This window comes from Eleutherodactylus coqui, chromosome 4, assembly GCF_035609145.1.
Source record: "Eleutherodactylus coqui strain aEleCoq1 chromosome 4, aEleCoq1.hap1, whole genome shotgun sequence".
Taxonomy (NCBI): Eukaryota; Metazoa; Chordata; class Amphibia; order Anura; family Eleutherodactylidae; genus Eleutherodactylus; species Eleutherodactylus coqui.
The window spans coordinates 51,002,649-51,023,245 of NC_089840.1; the positions used below are offsets into that span (position 1 = coordinate 51,002,649).

Below are 20,597 nucleotides of genomic sequence, written 5' to 3' on the forward strand. Positions count from 1 at the left end.
TATGACTCTGACCTTTCCTTCATTCCCCATATTCAGTCACTTGCTTGCTCTAGCACCTCAAACACATCTCCCGAATCTACCCATTCCTCACTGTTGAAAAAGCAAAAACTCTTACTGTTGCCTTTATCCAACTCACTGCTTATTGGGATTACCTTAACTAAAGTCTTCCCTCTCCAATCTATCCAGAAAGCAGCAGCCAGGCTTATCTTCTTGTCCAGCCTCTACACTGATGCCTCCACCCTGTGCCAGTCATTGTACAGCAGCATCCACCCTGCTCCAGTGACTACACTGACACCTCCAGCCTGTGCCGATCACTACACTGACACCTCCACCCTGTGACAGTCACTACAGTGATGCCTCCACCATGTGCCGGTCATTGTACAGAAGCATCCACCCTGCTCCAGCGATTACACTGACACCTCCAGCCTGTGCCGATCACTACACTGACAACTCTACCCTATGCCGATCACTACACTGACACCTCCAGCCTGTGCCGATCACTACACTGACACCTCCACCCTGTGACAGTCACTACGCTGATGCCTCCACCCTGTGCTGGTCATTGTACAGAAGCATCCACCCTGCTCCAGCGATTACACTGACACCTCCAGCCTCTGTCGATCACTACACTGACACCTTCACCTTGTGACAGTCACTACAGTGATGCCTCCACCCTGTGCCAGTCACTACACTGATGCCTCCACCCTGTGCTAGCCACTACACTGACACCTCCACCCTGTATCAGCCACTACACTGACACCTCCACCCTGTATTAGCCACTACACTGACACTTCCACCCTGCGCTGGTCACTACACTGACACCTCCACCCTGTGTCAGTCACTACACTGACACCTTTACCCTATGTCAGTCACTACACTGAATCCTGTGTCATTCACTGCACTCACACCTCCACCCTAAGCCAGTCATTACACTGATGCCCCCCAACCCACCCCCCTGTCCCGATCACTGCACTCACGCCACCCCCCTGTGCCTGTCACTGCACTCATACCTCCACCCTGAGCCAGTCACTGCACTGGTTGCCCATCAAATCTAGAATATAATTTAAACTTCTCACTCTCATCCTTAGAGCTCTCCACAATGCTGTGCCTCCTATATCTCCTCCCTCATTTCTGTTTAGCAGCCTACCCATGCTCTCCGCTTTGTTAATGATTAGAGATGAGCGAACACCAAAATGTTCGGGTGTTCGTTATTCGGAACGAACTTCCCGCGATGTTCGAGGGTTCGTTTCGAATAACGAACCCCATTGAAGTCAATGGGCGACCAGAACATATTTGTATATCGCCGATGCTCGCTAAGGTTTTCATGTGTGAAAATCTGGGCAATTCAAGAAAGTGATGGGAACGACACAGCAACGGATAGGGCAGGCGAGGGGCTACATGTTGGGCTGCATCTCAAGTTCACAGGTCCCACTATTAAGCCACAATACCGGCAAGAGTGGGCCCCCCCCCCCCCTCCCAACAACTTTTACTTCTGAAAAGCCATCATTAGCATGGCATACCTTTGCTAAGCACCACACTACCTCCAACAAAGCACAATCACCGCCTGCATGACACTCCACTGCCACTTCTACTGGGTTACATGCTGCCCAACCGCCCCCCCTCCCCCCCACAGCGCACACCAAAGTGTCCCTGCGCAGCCTTCAGCTGCCCTCATGCCACACCACCCTCATGTCTATTTAGAAGTGCGTCTGCCATGACGAGGGACCGCAGGCACACACTGCACAGGGTTGGCACGGCTAGGCAGCGACCCTCTTTAAAAGGGGCGGGGCGATAGCCCACAATGCTGTACAGAAGCAATGAGAAATAGAATCCTGTGCCACCGCCATCAGGAGCTGCACACGTGGGCATAGCAATGGGGAACCTATGTGCCACACACTATTCATTCTGTCAAGGTGTCTGCATGCCCCAGTTAGACCGGTTTTTTAATTCATAGACACAGGCAGGTACAACTCCCTATTGTGAAGTCCCTGTCGACCCACAGCAGCTGAGGTAGTAATGTCGTGCGTAATACAGGTGGGCTTCGGCCCACACTGCATGCCCCAGTCTGACTGGGGTTCTTTAGAAGTGGACACATGTAGGTTAAACTCCCTGTGGACCCACTGCCTGGGTGGGTGCCAGGAAGCCACCGGCGGTACATAGAAATATCCCATTGCATTGCCCAACACAGCTGAGGTAGTAATGTCGTGCGTAATACAGGTGGGCTTCGGCCCACACTGCATGCCCCAGTCAGACTGGGGTTCTTTACAAGTGGACACATGTAGGTTACACTCCGTGTGCACCTACAGCATGGGTGGCTCCCTGGAACCCACTGGCGGTACACAAAAATATCCCATTGCATTGCCCAACACAGCTGAGGTAGTAATGTCGTGCGTAATACAGGTGGGCTTCGGCCCACACTGCATGCCCCAGTCTGACTGGGGTTCTTTAGAAGTGGACACATGTAGGTTAAACTCCCTGTGGACCCACTGCCTGGGTGGGTGCCAGGAAGCTACAGGCGGTACATAGAAATATCCCATTGCATTGCCCAACACAGCTGAGGTAGTAATGTCGTGCGTAATACAGGTGGGCTTCGGCCCACACTGCATGCCCCAGTCAGACTGGGGTTCTTTACAAGTGGACACATGTAGGTTACACTCCGTGTGCACCTACAGCATGGGTGGCTCCCTGGAACCCACTGGCGGTACACAAAAATATCCCATTGCATTGCCCAACACAGCTGAGGTAGTAATGTCGTGCGTAATACAGGTGGGCTTCGGCCCACACTGCATGCCCCAGTCTGACTGGGGTTCTTTAGAAGTGGACACATGTAGGTTAAACTCCCTGTGGACCCACTGCCTGGGTGGGTGCCAGGAAGCCACCGGCGGTACATAGAAATATCCCATTGCATTGCCCAACACAGCTGAGGTAACGTCAGCTGGAATGCAGGTGGGCTAAAAATTAATTTGATTACACTGTAGGCGAGGGCCCACAAAAATTGCTGTATCAACAGTACTAATGTACATCCCAAAAATTGGCCATGGCCAGCCAAGAGGGCAGGTGAAACCCATTAATCGCTTTGGTTAATGTGGCTTAAGTGGTAACTAGGCCTGGAGGCAGCCCAGTGTAACGAAAAATTGGTTCAAGTTACAGTTCCAACGCTTTTAAGCGCATTGAAACTTATAAAAATTGTTCAGAAAAATTATTTGAGTGAGCCTTGTGGCCCTAAGAAAAATTGCACGTTCAGCGTGATTACGTGAGGTTTCAGGAGGAGGAGCAGGAGGAGGAGGAGGAATATTAGACACAGATTGATGAAGCAGAAATGTCCCCGTTTTGGATGGTGAGAGAGAACGTAGCTTCCATCCGCGGGTGCAGCCTACGTATTGCTTACGTATCGCTGCTGTCCGCTGGTGGAGAACAGAAGTCTGGGGAAATCCAGCCTTTGTTCATCTTGATGAGTGTTAGCCTGTCGGCACTGTCGGTTGACAAGCGGCTACGCTTATCTGTGATGATTCCCCCAGCCACACTAAACACCCTCTCCGACAAGACGCTAGCCGCAGGACAAGCAAGCACCTCCAGGGCATACAGCGCGAGTTCAGGCCACGTGTCCAGCTTCGACACCCAGTAGTTGTAGGGGACAGAGGCGTCACCGAGGATGGTCGTGCGATCGGCTACGTACTCCCTCACCATCCTTTTACAGTGCTCCCGCCGACTCAGCCTTGACTGGGGAGCGGTGACACAGTCTTGGTGGGGAGCCATAAAGCTGGCCAGGCCCTTAAAGACTGTTGCACTGCCTGGGATGTACATGCTGCTCGATCTACGCACATCCCCTGCTACCTTGCCCTCGGTACTGCGCCTTCTGCCACTAGCGCTGTCGGCTGGGAATTTTACCATCAGCTTGTCCGCAAGGGTCCTGTGGTATAGCAACACTCTCGAACCCCTTTCCTCTTCGGGAATGAGAGTGGGCAGGTTCTCCTTATAGCGTGGGTCGAGCAGTGTGTACACCCAGTAATCCGTTGTGGCCAGAATGCGTGCAACGCGAGGGTCACGAGAAAGGCATCCTAACATGAAGTCAGCCATGTGTGCCAGGGTACCAGTACGCAACACATGGCTGTCTTCACTTGGAAGATCACTTTCAGGATCCTCCTCCTCCTCCTCCTCCTCCTCCTCCTCCTCAGGCCATACACGCTGAAAGGATGACAGGCAATCAGCCGGTGTACCGTCAGCAGCGGGCCAAGCTGTCTCTTCCCCCTCCTCCTCATCCTCCTCATGCTCCTCCTCCTCCTCCTGTACGCGCTGAGAAATAGACAGGAGAGTGCCCTGACTATCCAGCGGCATACTGTCTTCCCCCGCCCCCGTTTCCGAGCGCAAAGCTGCTGCCTTTATGGTTTGCAGGGAATTTCTCAAGATGCATAGCAGAGGAATGGTGACGCTAATGATTGTAGCATCGCCGCTCACCACCTGGGTAGACTCCTCAAAATTACCAAGGACATGGCAGATGTCTGCCAACCAGGCCCACTCTTCTGAAAGGAATTGAGGAGGCTGACTCCCACTGCGCCGCCCATGTTGGAGTTGGTATTCGACTATAGCTCTACGTTGTTCATAGAGCCTGGCCAACATGTGGAGCGTAGAGTTCCACCGTGTGGGCACGTCGCACAGCAGTCGGTGCACTGGCAGCTTAAAGTGATGTTGCAGGGTGCGCAGGGTGGCAGCGTCCGTGTGGGACTTGCGGAAATGTGCGCAGAGCCGGCGCGCCTTTACGAGCAGGTCTGACAAGCGTGGGTAGCTTTTCAGAAAGCGCTGAACCACCAAATTAAAGACGTGGGCCAGGCATGGCACGTGCGTGAGGCTGCCGAGCTGCAGAGCCGCCACCAGGTTACGGCCGTTGTCACACACGACCATGCCCGGTTGGAGGCTCAGCGGTGCAAGCCAGCGGTCGGTCTGCTGTGTCAGACCCTTCAGCAGTTCGTGGGCCGTGTGCCTCTTATCGCCTAAGCTGAGTAGTTTCAGCACGGCCTGCTGACGCTTGCCCACCGCTGTGCAGCCACACCGCGCGACACCGACTGCTGGCGACATGCTGCTGCTAACACATCTTGATTGCGAGACAGAGGAGGAGGAGGAGGAGGAGGAGGGTGCTTTAGTGGAGGAAGCATACACCTCCGCAGATACCAGCACCGAGCTGGGGCCCGCAATTCTGGGGGTGGGTAGGACGTGAGCGGTCCCAGGCTCTGACTCTGTCCCAGCCTCCACTAAATTCACCCAATGTGCCGTCAGGGAGATGTAGTGGCCCTGCCCGCCTGTGCTTGTCCACGTGTCCGTTGTTAAGTGGACCGTGGCAGTAACCGCGTTGGTGAGGGCGCGTACAATGTTGCGGGAGACGTGGTCGTGCAGGGCTGGGACGGCACATCGGGAAAAGTAGTGGCGACTGGGAACTGAGTAGCGCGGGGCCGCCGCCTCCATGATACTTTTGAAGGACTCAGTTTCCACAACCCTATACGGCAGCATCTCAAGGCTGATGAATTTTGCTATGCGGACGGTTAACGTTTGAGCGTGCGGGTGCGTGGTGGCGTACTTGCGCTTGCGCTCGAACACTTGCGCAAGCGACGGCTGGACGGTGTGCTGAACTACACTGCTGGATGGGGCCGAGGACAGCGGAGATGAGGGTGTGGGTGCAGGCCATGAGGCGGTAGTGCCTGTGTCCTGAGAGGGGGGTTGCATCTCAGTGGCAGGTTGGGGCACAGGGGGAGAGGCAGGGGTGCAAACCGGAGGCGCTGAACGGCCTTCGTCCCACCTTGTGGGGTGCTTGGCCATCATATGTCTGCGCATGGTGGTGGTGGTGAGGCTGTTGGTGTTGGCTCCCCGGCTGAGCTTTGCGCAACAAAGGTTGCACACCACTGTTCGTCGGTCGTCAGGCGTCTCTGTGAAAAACTGCCAGACCTTAGAGCACCTCGGCCTCTGCAGGGTGGCATGGCGCGAGGGGGCGCTTTTGGAAACACTTGGTGGATTATTCGGTCTGGCCCTGCCTCTACCCCTGGCCACCGCACTGCCTCTTGCAACCTGCCCTGCTGATGCCCTTGACTCCCCCTCTGAAGACCTGTCCTCCTGAGTAAGCGTTGCACACCAGGTGGGGTCAGTCACCTCATCGTCCTGCTGCTCTTCCTCCGAATCCTCTGTGCGCTGCTCCCTCGGACTTACTGCCCTTACTACTACCTCACTGCAAGACAACTGTGTCTGATCGTCATCGTCCTCCTCACCCACAGAAAGTTGTTGAGACAGTTGGCGTAAGTCCCCAGCCTCTTCCCCCGGACCCCGGGAACTTTCGAATGGTTGGGCATCAGTGACGATAAACTCCTCTAGTGGGAGAGGAACCGCTGCTGCCCAATCTAAGCAGGGGCCCGAGAACAGTTCCTGGGAGTCTTCCCGCTCCTGAGCAGGTGTCATTGTAGTGGAGTGAGGAGGCTGGGAGGAAGGAGGAGCAGCAGACAGAGGATTCGGATTTGCAGCAGTGGACGGCGCAGAACTGCGTGTTGACGATAGGTTGCTCGAAGCACTTTCTGCCATCTAGGACAGGACCTGCTCACACTGCTCATTTTCTAATAACCGTCTCCCGCGTGGACCCATTAATTGGGCGATGAATGTGGGGACGCCAGAAACGTGCCTCTCTCCTAATCGCGCAGCAGTCGGCTGCGACACACCGGGATCAGGAGCTCGGCCTGTGCCCACACCCTGACTTGGCCCTCCGCGTCCTCGGCCGCGTCCACGTCCTCTAGGCCTACCCCTACCCCTCAGCATGCTGTATTACCAGTGATTTGATTTCACAGGCAGGAAATAAATTGGCGCAAGACTGCAGCCAAATATAATTTTTTCCCTTTTCTGAAAACGAAAGGCCCCACTGCCTCTAGTGAATGAATAATCTAAGTTTAATAACTGTGCTGTGTCCCTGCTAATGTGTCACAGAACGTGAGGGTAGCAGAGTTATTAACTCTGGCAGAGCAGGTATTTTTTTCCCAATTAAGGAAAGCAAATGGCGAAGCCAGGAGTAAAACGTAGCTGGGTGCGTCTGATTTTTAAACGTTGCACACGCAGCCGACACGTGTCCACAGCCCTTAGGACGGACAGAGGCAGGACAAATAGTTTTTTTTTCAGTTTTTTTCCACCAAAAGGCAGCACTGCGTATATTCAATGAACATGAGAAGTTTAATAACTGTGCTGTGTCCCTGCTAATGTGTCACAGAACGTGAGGGTAGCAGAGTTATTAACTCTGGCAGAGCAGGTATTTTTTTTCCCAATTAAGGAAAGCAAATGGCGAAGCCAGGAGTAAAACGTAGCTGGGTGCGTCTGATTTTTAAACGTTGCACACGCAGCCGACACGTGTCCACAGCCCTTAGGACGGACAGAGGCAGGACAAATAGTTTTTTTTTCAGTTTTTTTCCACCAAAAGGCAGCACTGCGTATATTCAATGAACATGAGAAGTTTAATAACTGTGCTGTGTCCCTGCTAATGTGTCACAGAACGTGAGGGTAGCAGAGTTATTAACTCTGGCAGAGCAGGTATTTTTTTTCCCAATTAAGGAAAGCAAATGGCGAAGCCAGGAGTAAAACGTAGCTGGGTGCGTCTGATTTTTAAAGGTTGCACACGCAGCCGACACGTGTCCACAGCCCTTAGGACGGACAGAGGCAGGACAAATACAATTATTTTCAGTTTTTTTCAACCAAAAGGCAGCACTGCGTATATTCAATGAATAATAACTGTGTTGTGGCCCTGCCTACACAATTCTTTCCCTGCAGTATCAATGGAGGGTGCAATGCTCTGCAGAGGCGATTTTGAGAAGAAAAAACATATGCAGCACAGCTAACAGCAGCCTGGACAGTACTGCACACGGTTAAATATGGCCCTAGAAAGGACCGTTGAGGTTCTTGAAGGCTACACTCACTCCTAACACTCTCCCTGCCTATGCAGCACTTCTGTCCCTAATGCCGTGTGCAACGCTCTGCAGAGACGATTTTGAGAAGAAAAAAAAATTGCCACTGCTAACAGCAGCCAACACACAGCTATCAGTGGCCCTAATAAGGACCTTTGGGGGTCTTGAAGCCTACACTAACTACCAATTCTTTCCCTACAGCAGCTCCGGTACAAACAGCACTGTCCCTCATCTAACTCACCAGGCATCTGAGGCGAGCCGCGGGAGGGGCCGACTTTTATATTAGGCGGACACCTGATCTCCCCAGCCACTCACTGCAGGGGGGTGGTATAGGGCTTGAACGACGCAGGGGGAAGTTGTAATGCCTTCCCTGTCTTTCAATTGGCCAGAAAAGCGCGCAAACGTCTCAGGGAAGGAAGTGAAAGTAACCAGAACACTGCATGGTGTTCGTTACGAATAACGAACATCCCGAACACCCTAATATTCGCACGAATATCAAGCTCGGACGAACACGGTCGCTCATCTCTATTAATGATCTTATACTATATTTCTCTCCAATTCGGACTTCCCACTCCTGCCTCCAAGATTTCTCCAGAGCTGCACCAGTTCTATGGAATGCGCTACCCAGGCAATCAGGTTCAGTCTCAAAACCCACAGCTTTAAGTGTGCCTTAAAAAAACATCTTTTCAGGGAGACCTACCATATTCCCTAATCTAAACCCTTCTCCATCTACCCTGCTGCTACACTCCCCCTTGGAAACCAGACCCCCTTCTTTCCACTGCATCCCCCCATACACCCATTTGCACCTTTTATTTGCATTGCGCCTGTTTTTTTTCTGTGATTTCCACGCATGTGCAATATGTTTTGGCGTTAAAAACCTGCAATTCGCATGGATGTACACGTGGTCTCCACACGTGAGAGAAATTGCATGTCATTCCAAAAGTTAAAATGGTGATTGTACTGTATATGGGGCACTGTAAATGGAAGACAAATGACTACATTGTAAATGGGGGACATGTACAGTAACTGCTCTATAAATGTATGTGACTGCACTACATGGTATATGGGGGACCTGAGGCTGCATGTAAATGGGGAATATGAGGCTGCACTGTATAGACTGGGCAATATACAGGGAGACCTGTGGCTGCACTCTATATGGAGGATGCAGTATTATAGGGTGCACATGCCTGTTATATGGGAGTATTTAAACATGGTTGCCCTATATAAGTGACTTAGGATTGTCTGTCCTTGATTCGAGGGTTTTTTGCTCATGTCTGCCATGCACCCCTTTCAGTTTGCTAAATGGCAATATAATGACTGGGTAGTACTTGTACTTGCATTGATGCATCATGAGTATTGTGACATTTTATGGCACCAGATGAAATCAGGTGCAAATATGGAAAAGTATTATCAGTACCTACAGATTCACCGGAGGTCATTTAAAAAATTAATACATTATATTAACCATTTCCTTCACTCTTTGTCAAAAAAAAAAAATCCAGCCCCTAAAAGAAGTTGTCATTTTGCTGCAAAACTGGTCCTGCAGTTCCATCTCAGGCAGATATACAACTAATTAGAGTTGTGGTGATCAGATGTGGCCCTAAAAGTGATTCCACCCTTGGCCTATAAAAAGGCACCTTAATTCTGCCTTTCCTGTGGAGTCCCCACGGCTGGTGCGATGGTCTTGGGGCCATCGCATACAACGGTCAGTCACCCCTAGTAGTGGTACGAGGGACAATGACAGCTCAGCGATATGTTCAGGACATCCTGCAGCCACATGTGTTCCTCTCTTGGCGGCTTCCAAGAGGCTGCAGGATAATGCTCGGCCGCACACACAAGGGGGTCACAGGAAGCCTCCAGATTTATCACCAATAAAACATGTATGGGGCCATCTGCAATGCCAACTTTGACAACTGCCCATATCATATCTTGTATCCAAGCTACAAGCGGTACAACAGGGTACTAGAGTCTCCATGCCCGCCTGCATCATATCTTTTATCCAAGCTAGAGGTAGTACAACAAGGTACTAGAGCCTCCAGGCCCGTCGGTATCACATCTTATATCCAAGCTAGACACAGTACAACAGGATACTAAAGTCTCCATGCCCTCATGTATCACATCTTGCATCCAAGCTAGAGGCGGCCCAAAAGGGTACTTCAGCTTCCATGCCCACCCGTATCACATCTTGTAGCCAAGCTAGAGGCAGCCCAACAGGGTCCTGGAGCCTCCATGCCCGCCGGTATCACATCTTGCATCTGATGCTAGAGGTGGTACAACAGGGTCCTACAACCTTCATGCCCGTCCATATCACATCTTGCTTCCAAGCTAGAGGCAATATAACAGGGCACTAGAGCCTCCATGCCCGCCTATATCACATCTTGTATTCAAGCTAGAGGTGGTACAACAGGGTACTAGAACCTCTTTGCCCGACTGTATCACATCTTGTATCCAAGATAGAGACAGTATAACAGGGTACTAGAGACTATACTCCCACCCGTTTCACATTTTGTATCCAAGCTAGAGGCGGTACAACAGGATACTAGAGCCTCCATGTCCATACGTATCACATCTTCTATCCAAGCTAGAGGCAGTACAACTAGGTACTAGAGCCCTAACGCCTGTCCATATTATATCTTACATCCAAGCTAGAGAAGGCCCAAAAGGGTACTAGATCCTCCATGCCCGCCCGTATCACATCTTGCATCCAAGCTAGAGGCGGTACAACAGGGTACTAGAGCCTCCCTTCAAGTGTTCAGTTTTCTGCAAGAAAATTCTCCTTCTGATATTGTAATCACTTACTTAAATCACTGTTACAACATCACACAGAGAAAGTTTCATTCCATTCCAACAACTCCTTCTAGGGAAGGGATTTTTTGACAGTGAGTGTAGATACCCCTTTTGCCTACCCCTTTGTATTCCTGATGAAGCCCTATTTCATACAAAAAGTTCTATGTTACAAAAAAGGTATTAGGAGGAACAAACTGATAGATTTATTAAGACTTATTAAAGTCTAGTTGTATTCATCTGTCTTCAGTTAGCTCCCCCATGTGGCTATTTTACACTGCATAAAATCTACGTATAGTATTTAAAGGAGGATTTTAAGGCTGTTTTCACTAATCTCCATTCACAATAACATGCTACATGCAATAAGTATGTAGTATTTTTTTCCCACATGTCATAAATCTGCCTCTTTCACTGATGGTCATGTGGTGGGCCAAGGCTGCGATTTCACCTGAAGTCACATCCACTCACTATTCTTCCTCTGATGTAATTTGTGGGAGTGTAGGCCAGATATATCTCGTGAAACAGGAGCGTGCATGGTCCGTGAGATGTGTCCATGGGATCCAAGTGCATGCATGCTCGGTCGGGTCCACATGTGGCCAAAACCAGGCACATACACAGTTGGTGGGTGGAGGAGGTACTGATTAAGATGCTACCATGCATGTCTGATGGTGAGCCGTGCGGACCATCCGCAGTGCAAAAAAGCGGAAGTAAATACAGCTACGCGTGGATGTCGGCTGGGCACAGAGTCGGATTCCGCTGCGGGCTCCCGTATGCGGAATCCGACCCACTCGTGTGCATGCTGCCTTAAAGTGGGATTCCGATTATGCAAAGTTGCTGTCAAATGAATGCTAATCACAAGCTACTAGAGTTTGCAGTGTTCTGCTTTAGATTTTGTGTCAGTAACTCTATAAACCATCACCTTTTACTGGCACTTCTGAAGTGTTTATTCCCAGGTTTTCATGGATACAACCAGTAGATATTCCAGGGCTACAGGTCGGGCGTGCTCAGTAGGAATGACCAGGGACTGATTTTTTTCTGTTCCACTCTCAGGACCGGATTGTTGAGCAACAGCAGGGCAGCACTTAGGGAGGATGTGCACAGGAAGAAAGCGCAGAGCGGGGAATTTTAGTAAGTGTAGTTTAAACTGCATGTCAGTAGGGGGGTGGCAGCCATCTTGGAAAATAGTCATATATACGGAAATATCAGAAATGAAGGATAGGATAAGAAGGTAACGGCTGTGCAATTTATACCCATAACCAGGTGTTTATGAACATGGCGCCAACACCTTTTAGATCAGGAATCTTTGAAAATTGACTACCCCTTTAGGCATAAGTAGTATTTGTTTAAAATAAATAAGTCATTATTGGAAAACCCCTTTAAATAATTCTGTGCAAAGAAAAGTAACGATTTCCGTCTCTGCTTGTTAGGGAAGGAAATTCCCTGGTAACTACCAAACCTCCAAATGTTAGAATTTTTTAATCACCACCCTTTCAAAAACCCTGGAAATGCCTCTTTTAGGGCGCCCACCCACTGGCGTTTGCGATTTTCGTGCGTGAAAAACACAGCGTTTTCGCGGCGTTTTTCCCGCGTTTTTCGCTGCGTTTTTTGCCGCGTTTTCGCGGCTTTTCCATTAATTTCCATTGACTTTCATGGGTGCATTAGGAGAAAAATAAGGACACATATGCAATTGACAGTTCCTATGTTAAAAAACGCAACGCAAAAAAAAACGCCAGTGGACAGGAACACATGTTATCTCTATGCCTGTGCAGGAAAAACGCAAAACGCAGGTAAAAAAACGCCAGTGGGTGCTCGCCCTTAGGTCGATAGTTACCAGCTTGCCCTTTTCCATCATATACAGCGCCGCACCTGTCCATGGACTGTGCCTGGTATTGCAATTTGACTATACTGAAGTCCATGGGGCAAAGTTGCAATACAACACAAAACCTGTGGACAAGGGTGGTGCTGTTTAATCTCTAAATTTGTACAACCTCTTTGGGCTGCTTTCACACAGGGAACAAAATCGTGCTATTTTCTCACGATGCGACATCGCTACAAATCGCACGTATGTGAAGCCCATGCTTTCCAATGGGTTCTTTCACATTAGCGATGTTTTGTAGGCTGCTAGATTGCGAGTAAAAAAAATTGCCGTATGCTCTATACAGCCACGATTTGCAATGTTTAGTAGCCCATGTTTTCCTAAGGAGTCTTTCTATGTGTTGCATCGCACAAAATTGCGGTTTTCGTGCAATGCAACTTTTACAGTAGGAAGTCCTATTGTTCCCCTAAAATAAGCCCTAGCTTCTTGAAATTAAAAAAAATCCTCACCTAATAGGCACTATCCAGTCCACCGCACTTCTCCTCCAGAGGTTCGGCGGCATTTGTTTGTAGTCTGCAGCCAGCGCTTCCTGGTTAGAAGGTTCAAAAGTCCCGCCTCCAGGAAGCGCTAGCTCTAATTGGCTCTCGAGCGCTGCAGTGATTGGATGAGCCGTGATGCTCAAGAATCAATCAGAGCCAGTGCATCCTGGAGGCGTGATTTTTTAAACTGACCAGTAAGCGGTGGCTGAAGACTACAAACAAGGGTCGCTGAACCACCGGAGGAGAAGTGCGGCAGATCGGACAGCCCCTATCAAGTAATGTATTGTTTTGTTGCTTTTTTATTGCAGCTAGGAATTATTTTGGGGGTAGGGCTTATATTTCAAGCCCCCACTAAAAATCCTGGCAAAAGAGCACTATAAAGCCGTGAGACTTTGTAGCGCCACTCGTGACTTTGTAACGCCAAAAAAATTGCAATATCTTCACAAGAAAATGCAGCGATATCACACAGAACACTGCTGCGATTTTCTTGCGATGGTATCGCTGTTGCCCGTGTGAAAGAGGCCTTATTTTTCATTTTGACTAGAGGTTGTATTATTGAGCTGATGAGATGTACAAAGCCCCTTGTCATTTACCTCCTTCTTCCGTGGCTCCCCATCCGGATATCCAGCAGATTTTACCCTCTGGAAAATCCTCTCCATAATTCGGAAGGCAAATTGGTTGTATCAAACCTGATAAAATAGACATAACTGATCAGGAGAAAGAAAGTGTCATTTTACCTATTGACCACTAGGTGGTGATCTGTGACAGAGTGACAACAAGCCCTCAGTGTACGGTACAATTTACCTGCACTATATGTCCGCCACTGACAATTCCCACAGTCTGTCTCTGCCACATTAAGATTTTCAATTCAACTATTACCAGGACTGTGTATATAATTGGCGCTGCCATAAGTAGTGGGTATATATGTATCCTGTACTAGAGAATGTACCGCTAACATACCTTCTTCTCATTAGCCCATTATTTTTGTCCAATTATTTCTATGGGACAAATAAAGACCGTCCTGGCATCCTTCTGCCAGAGCCCACATCATAGCACCCAGCATCTGTTACAGGAGAGCAGGGGGATTTGAACCACCATTGGACGGATACTGGCTACGTACAAATGGCACCTTTACAAGATCCAGTTGCTGCCTCATCTCAATGAGGACCATATTGAATTTGCGGAATGGGTGTCACAGCAATTGCAACGGCACCCACATTTCACGGTACTGTTCCGTGATGAAGCAAATGTCTACGTCAACGGGGAGGGGAACAAACAAAACCTTCACCACTGGTCCAATACAAACCCAAACTGGGCAGCTACCTCAAAGATGGTTAGTGCACAAAAGGTCATGGTTTGGTGCGGTGTGTGGGGTACAAAGATAGTGGGCCCCATTCTTCGACAGTAACCTTACAGCTGCCAAGTATCTGCCAAGGTTACAAGATGGCGGCCTTCAATATGGTCACCATGCTGGACAGTGCCCTTCACAGATTTGTTCCCTTCCCCTTAGCAACAAGCTACACACAGGATGGCAATCTCAACCACTGTTTTCCATTTATTCAGTTGTCTCCACACCTTTGAACGACCCTGTAGATCACCAGATGATCAGCTGTTTCCCCTCTGATGTCCTCATGTACTGAGGTGATTTCTGCAGGAATCATACAGCTCCATTCCCACTGCGGTGGCCAGGCTTGGTATTACAGGCAAAGTTCCTATTGAAGTGAATAGGAACGATACATGTAATTCCGTACATCACTACTAAAGTGGGAGCAGGGCGGCCCGCTTCCAGCAGAAATTGGCTTAGTACATAAAGGCATCGGTCCGGCAAACAGCTGATCAATGAGGGTCCCAGGTGGAGGAATCTTTGCCAATCTACTCTTGATAGCCTAGCCCAGTGGTGGCAAGCCAATGGCATGCATGCCAGAGGCGGCAGGCAGAGCCCTCTCTACTGGCACGCGCCGCCATCGGCCGCTCACTACTTGTGAATGCCGGCAGGGGCTGCGGCTCCCCTGCCGGCATTCACCCAGCTGTGCTGCTAGCAGCGCCGATCCTGGCGCACACTGTGACGTCAGTGTGCAGTCGGGATCCTCCTCCCCCAACGTCTCCTCGATAGTGGTGTATTATGTCGCCACCAGAAGTAAGGGGTGGCGACATAATACACCTGCCAAGCAACTGAGTCATGCCCCCAGCTTCTCATTGGCTGAGGACTGCGGCGAGGCAGAGAGCGGCGGGCCCGAGGCTGGGAGCGCAGGCACAGGTAGCGCAGGGCCCGGCCAGTGACCCTGGGATAGAAGACAGCGGTGAGGCTGGGAGCTGCGGCAGCAGAGGCTGAGGCGCAGGAGGAGAACGCACCACAACTGTGAGTGGCAGAGTGGGGAGTGGAAGGGAGGCAAATATGGGATGTCACTATTACACTGGGGGCCGCTATGGGATGTCACTATTACTCTGGGGGCCGCTATGGGATGTCACTATTACTCTGGGGGCTGCTATGGGATGTCACTATTATGCTGGGGGCCACCATGGGATGTCACTATTACACTGGGGGCCGCCATGGGATGTCGCTATTACCGCTGGGGGCCGCCATGGAGTGTCGCTATTATGCTGGGGGCCGTCGTGCGGTGTCGCTATTATGCTGGGGGCCACTGTGGGGTGTCGCTATTATGCTGGGGGCCACCGTGGGATGTTGCTATGATACTGGGAGCCGCTGTGGGGTGTCGCTATTACCATTGGGGCCGCTATGGGGTGTCACTATTACACTGGGGGCCACTGTGGGATGTCGCTTTTACACTGGGGCCGCTGTGGGATGTCGCTATGATACTGGGGGCCACCGTGGGGTGTCGCTATTACCACTGGGGGTCACTGTGGGGTGTCGCTATTATGCTGGGGGCCGCTGTGGGGTGTCGCTATTACGCTGGGGGCCACTGTGGGGTGACGCTATTACGCTGGGGGCCGCTGGGGGATGTCGCTATTACACTGGGGGCTGCTGGGGGGATCACTATTACCGCTAGGGGGGGGGGTCACTATTACCGCTGTGGCCGCTGGGGGTGGATCACTATTTCCGCTGGGGTGGGAGGTCACTATTACCGCTGGGGTATGTTTACATGTGGCAGAAATGGACAGGGCTGTTTCAAAACAGACAGGGTGCAGATTTTGACTGCTTTTTGGATGTGGAAATGCTGCAGAATTTTCCACAGAAATTTCCGCTGAGGACATTTTGCAGTATTTCTGCATCCAAAAAGCAGTCAAAATCTGCACCCTGTCTATTTTGAAGCGACCCTGTCCTTTTTAGAACAACGGGGGTAAAATCTTACGTTGTGATAAGCCCCGCCCCCTGACATGTTGGCACTTTGCGATAAGTAAGTGGGTCTTGGGTTGCAGTTTGGGCACTCGGTCTCTAGAAGGTTCGCCATCACTGGCCTAGCCTAAGAATAAGCCATCATTACAACTGAACAACTGCTTTAGCAATCAAATATATTTCAGAAAAGTATCTCAAGCACATCATAACTTTGCATTTTTCACTTTTTTGAGGCAATTTCTGTCAGAACTGATGCATTTTATGTAGTAAATCCACCTAATTGATTGAAGGGAGCAGATTCACATTGAATGAGTTTTACCTGTCTGCAGGTTGTCTCTGGTATTGCTGCTAAGCTCCATTGAAGTGAATGGGGCCGTATGGCAATACCAGACATAACCTGTGGACTATGTTGCACAATTTTTGGAAGAAAGAACACAATTTTCTATCCCTTTAAAGAGGTTGTCCGGCTTATTTAAATATTATGCAAACATGCTCCCCAAATATGAAAAACAATCAATTAGCTTATACTCACCTCTAGTGCTTAGCGAATTGAAACATTCCAACCCTATTTTAGGTTGAACTTTGTTAAAAGTCTGGTTCAGCCCAAACCAGAACTTCAGGCAGTTTATTTTGGCCACACCTACTAAAATAAACATCTTCTTCTCTCAATGATTAGCACCGCTGCCTTGCAGAACTGGGGTCCTAGCCTCCAAGGTTCAAATGCAATCAAGGACAACATCAGCTTGATCAAATTTAAATTTAGGACCCCAGGCTGCGAGGAGGAAGAAGAGGAGGAAATATTCCTTATTCCTCCTTATTCTCCTCCTCCTCCTTAGGATAAAGAAGAAGGCAGAAGACCCTTGGTGACCAAGAGATTAGCACAATTGTCTTTCAGCCTGGTTTCCTAGGTTCAAATATGATAAAGCAGATGTTGTCCTTGGTTGGATTTGAACCAAGGACCTCGGTGCTGCAAGTGCTAATAGAATGAAAAAGAAGACTTTTATGGCTCTTAGATGTAATGACAAGTGAGTATAAGCTGATTTTTTATTTTAAACACACAGGGAGCATGTTTGCATAAATTTAAATAAATTAGGACAACCCCTTTAAGTACAACATAATATATATAACCTAAGGAGATGCAGCTGTCACGCTACTAAGGGAAGATTTATGTCCTTGATTAAATGCAATATTAAACTAAGAACGATATTCCTAATGTCCTACATCGTCTTGGGTCACCCACTATACATTATGATTGTACAATTATTACTATCATCATTCTAGACAGTATTTTACTTTCTATTGAGACATTTATTTAGTAGAATTGGCCACAGTATTTCATATCCTTTAATCCAGCAATGAAGGGGTGGTCTGCTTTGTACAATCCCTTTTCTCTAGAAGGCTCCCCCAATGATAAGCTAATCGGTTTCCTGCTGCTGGGACCCCTATTGATCAACCATAATCTATGAGGAAATTCAGCAACATATGTTCAATTTCTCTACGGCACCCCCACAGGGAAAATGAAGGATTGCACAGCTCTTATTGATATTAATATACTGTTTGTGTAACACACAGACGTGCTGGTTCCTCCAGAATGGAGATAGATAGCCTAGTTTAATGGCGTTGTGCCAAGAGCACTATGCCTGTTCATATGCTCTATTAGTGCGCGTGAACAGCACAGAGCAGGGTCTCCCACATGGCTGAAAATCGAGAGCTGTGCAGTAAGAGCGTCCCCCGTTCTGGAGGACCTTATGCCGTCCTGTTAAAGGATGGCGGATCATATGAATGGCTGTCCTGTAATACTACATTTCCATTGAAGTGGGGAAATATCTCACTGTCTGAGGTTATGTCGAGAGCGGGATTTGATCACTCCATGCAACGTATTCCCAAAAAGCTTATGCATCTTGGCACAACCCCTTTAAGGAGGTCTATCACTACAGTCTGTTCTGCTGATATGTGCTCTTTAAATAGGGTGCCTTTAAACCAGAGGCATTGGGAGAAAATCAAAAGAACACCAGGGGGCACTAAAACAAGTATAGAAAAGCAATATATATACACGGGGCATTTTAAAAAATGATCTAACAGAGAAATGTCATTTAACCCTTTCCAATCCAATCTTGGATTCAGGGTTTCCTAAAAGGCTTTCTCCTTTTGCTGTCATATAACGGTGCCATCTGCTGGCTAAAGCCAGTGTGTGTGCGCCAGAGAGGCTCAGACAGTGGAGTGGCTGGCAACAGATGGTAAGAATACCCTGTCGGACGTCTTCTGATATTGGAGCTGTACAGGCTTCATTCAGAATGTAGGAAGACGTCAGACAGTGGATTGGAAAGGGTTAATTCTTGAAGAACCAATTCAAAAGCATGATGTAGATACCTACCGCGTAGGTTGCAATACCAGCACAACTCCTAGCAAGAGTAGTGATGTCACTGGAAAAATATCAGGTAACGAACTGGGAAATAACACTGTAACTTACCATTGAAACTAAAGGGCTCAGCCAGTTTGAGGAGAGCAATATCATTGGACATGGAGCTTGATTTGTATTTGCTGTGGTAAATGATCTTTTCAACCAGTACTGAATTATTCGGAGGTTCAAGGGGTTGGTTCACCAGCCCAACCTGTACGCTCCATGATTCTGGAAAATACAAGCTGCAAATCAAGGGAAAGAAGGCTCAATACAGTCATGTTATAATTTGGTTTATACCTTGTTATAACGCATAGATTCCATATAACTAAAATGTTCCTTCTATGTCACAGTCACAATTTAAAGGGCCACTCCAGCGAAAACACATTTTTCCATCCCTACCCTCTACACTTGATTGCCCGACACACTCTTGAGGCCTCCTCTGTGCACTGCAGTTACTTCCATGCAGTGCAGCCTTTTGTCTGAATGCTTATCAGGCACCATCTTGATGTTGCTTTCACTTTTGTGTGTTGTCAATTCCATGATGCATCAGCACAGCTTTAGCTAGAGGCTGCACCATCTCTGTCTATCGAGAGGCCAGTTTAATTTTCAATATCATCTATATTCTTCTAAAAAAGCTACAAGCCTTAATTATGCTGTCAGGAGGATAAGCTGTGATCTCTTCTAATATAATTGTGTGATAGGAGCTGTGTGATCATCATCAGTAACTTGTGTTAGGAGTGCCTGTGTCCCCCTCTAAGCAGTTTCTGTGATGATGGGTATTATGCTGACTAAGAAACTGACTAGTTTGAAGGCACATTAGCCCAAGTAAATGTGAGCTATTCAGATTTAAGATCACATAATAACCCGGGAGGAAAGAGGCCTGGAGTTTCAGATAGAAAGGAGTAACTAACCATGGTTACACTAGCCAACGTATATACACTGGGGGGATAGCTACACAATGAATGAAAAACAATTCACTGCAATGCCCCTTTAAAGCTTCTGGGCCCCAATACAAAATCTGTATCAATGCCCCCACTTAACATTTACAATATGGGCATCTTCTGAAGTGCCTTTAGGTTCCCCTGAGCCCTCTGATGCAACTTTCACCTCCACACGTCTTATATACTCCTGTTTAAATATAGCACTAAGGAATAGAGGAAGGCATATATATTGTGGGCGGATGGCTTGGGGAATCACCTTTACCTAAGATGGAGTCAGCAGCCCGGTGGAGGTTAAAAACTGAGATGTGGCCAGCTTTATTAGTATGGTTACAAATTACAATAAAGCAGGAAAAAAATGGAAAAACCTGCCTGTCTGCTACTAATACAGAGCATAACCCACTCTATCAGCTCCAGAGCTGCTCTCTGCCAGTTTACAAAACAACAGCTTTTTAATGGTATTAGTGCAATATGTCTCTACCGGAAGTAGGGATGGAGACCTACTGAGTTACGGTTAGCATATATCTATAATAAATCCCAGTTTGTCACTAACAACCAATCAGGTTGAATCAGGGAACCCAAACAACCAATCAGGTTGAATCACACAAGCCAAATAACCAATGAGGTTGCTGGAATTGCTGCATAGTGCCGAACTGGGGTTTAATATGCTTATGGTTAACGCCCTGGTAACACCCAAAAGCTCCGGATTGGCTCCCGTCCCCGTCTGTCAGCAGTGAGGGCAGAGAGGAGCAGGGTCTTTCCAGCAGTATGAGTTTGTCGGCGGTGGGGGGGTTCCATGGCTGGAGGAGCTCAGTGAGTAGCAGCAGGAGAGGCCACAGTGGAACTGCTGGAGGGAGCCGCTTCCAGGAGCTGGGCGACTAGGAGCAGGAGCGACCATAGTGGGA

At 48.8% G+C, this 20,597-nt stretch overlaps 1 protein-coding gene across 1 annotated transcript in view; it reads right to left on the reverse strand.

The window, feature by feature from the left end:
* TMPRSS3 (transmembrane serine protease 3) overlaps positions 1-20,597 on the reverse strand; it is a 96,340-nt gene that overhangs the window by 40,267 nt on the left and 35,476 nt on the right. The window contains exons 8-9 of the mRNA XM_066598567.1: positions 18,824-18,996; positions 13,652-13,747 (exon numbers count right to left, since the gene is read on the reverse strand). Coding sequence (XP_066454664.1) covers positions 13,652-13,747; positions 18,824-18,996 — 269 coding nt within the window. The remainder of the gene's footprint in view (positions 1-13,651; positions 13,748-18,823; positions 18,997-20,597) is intronic.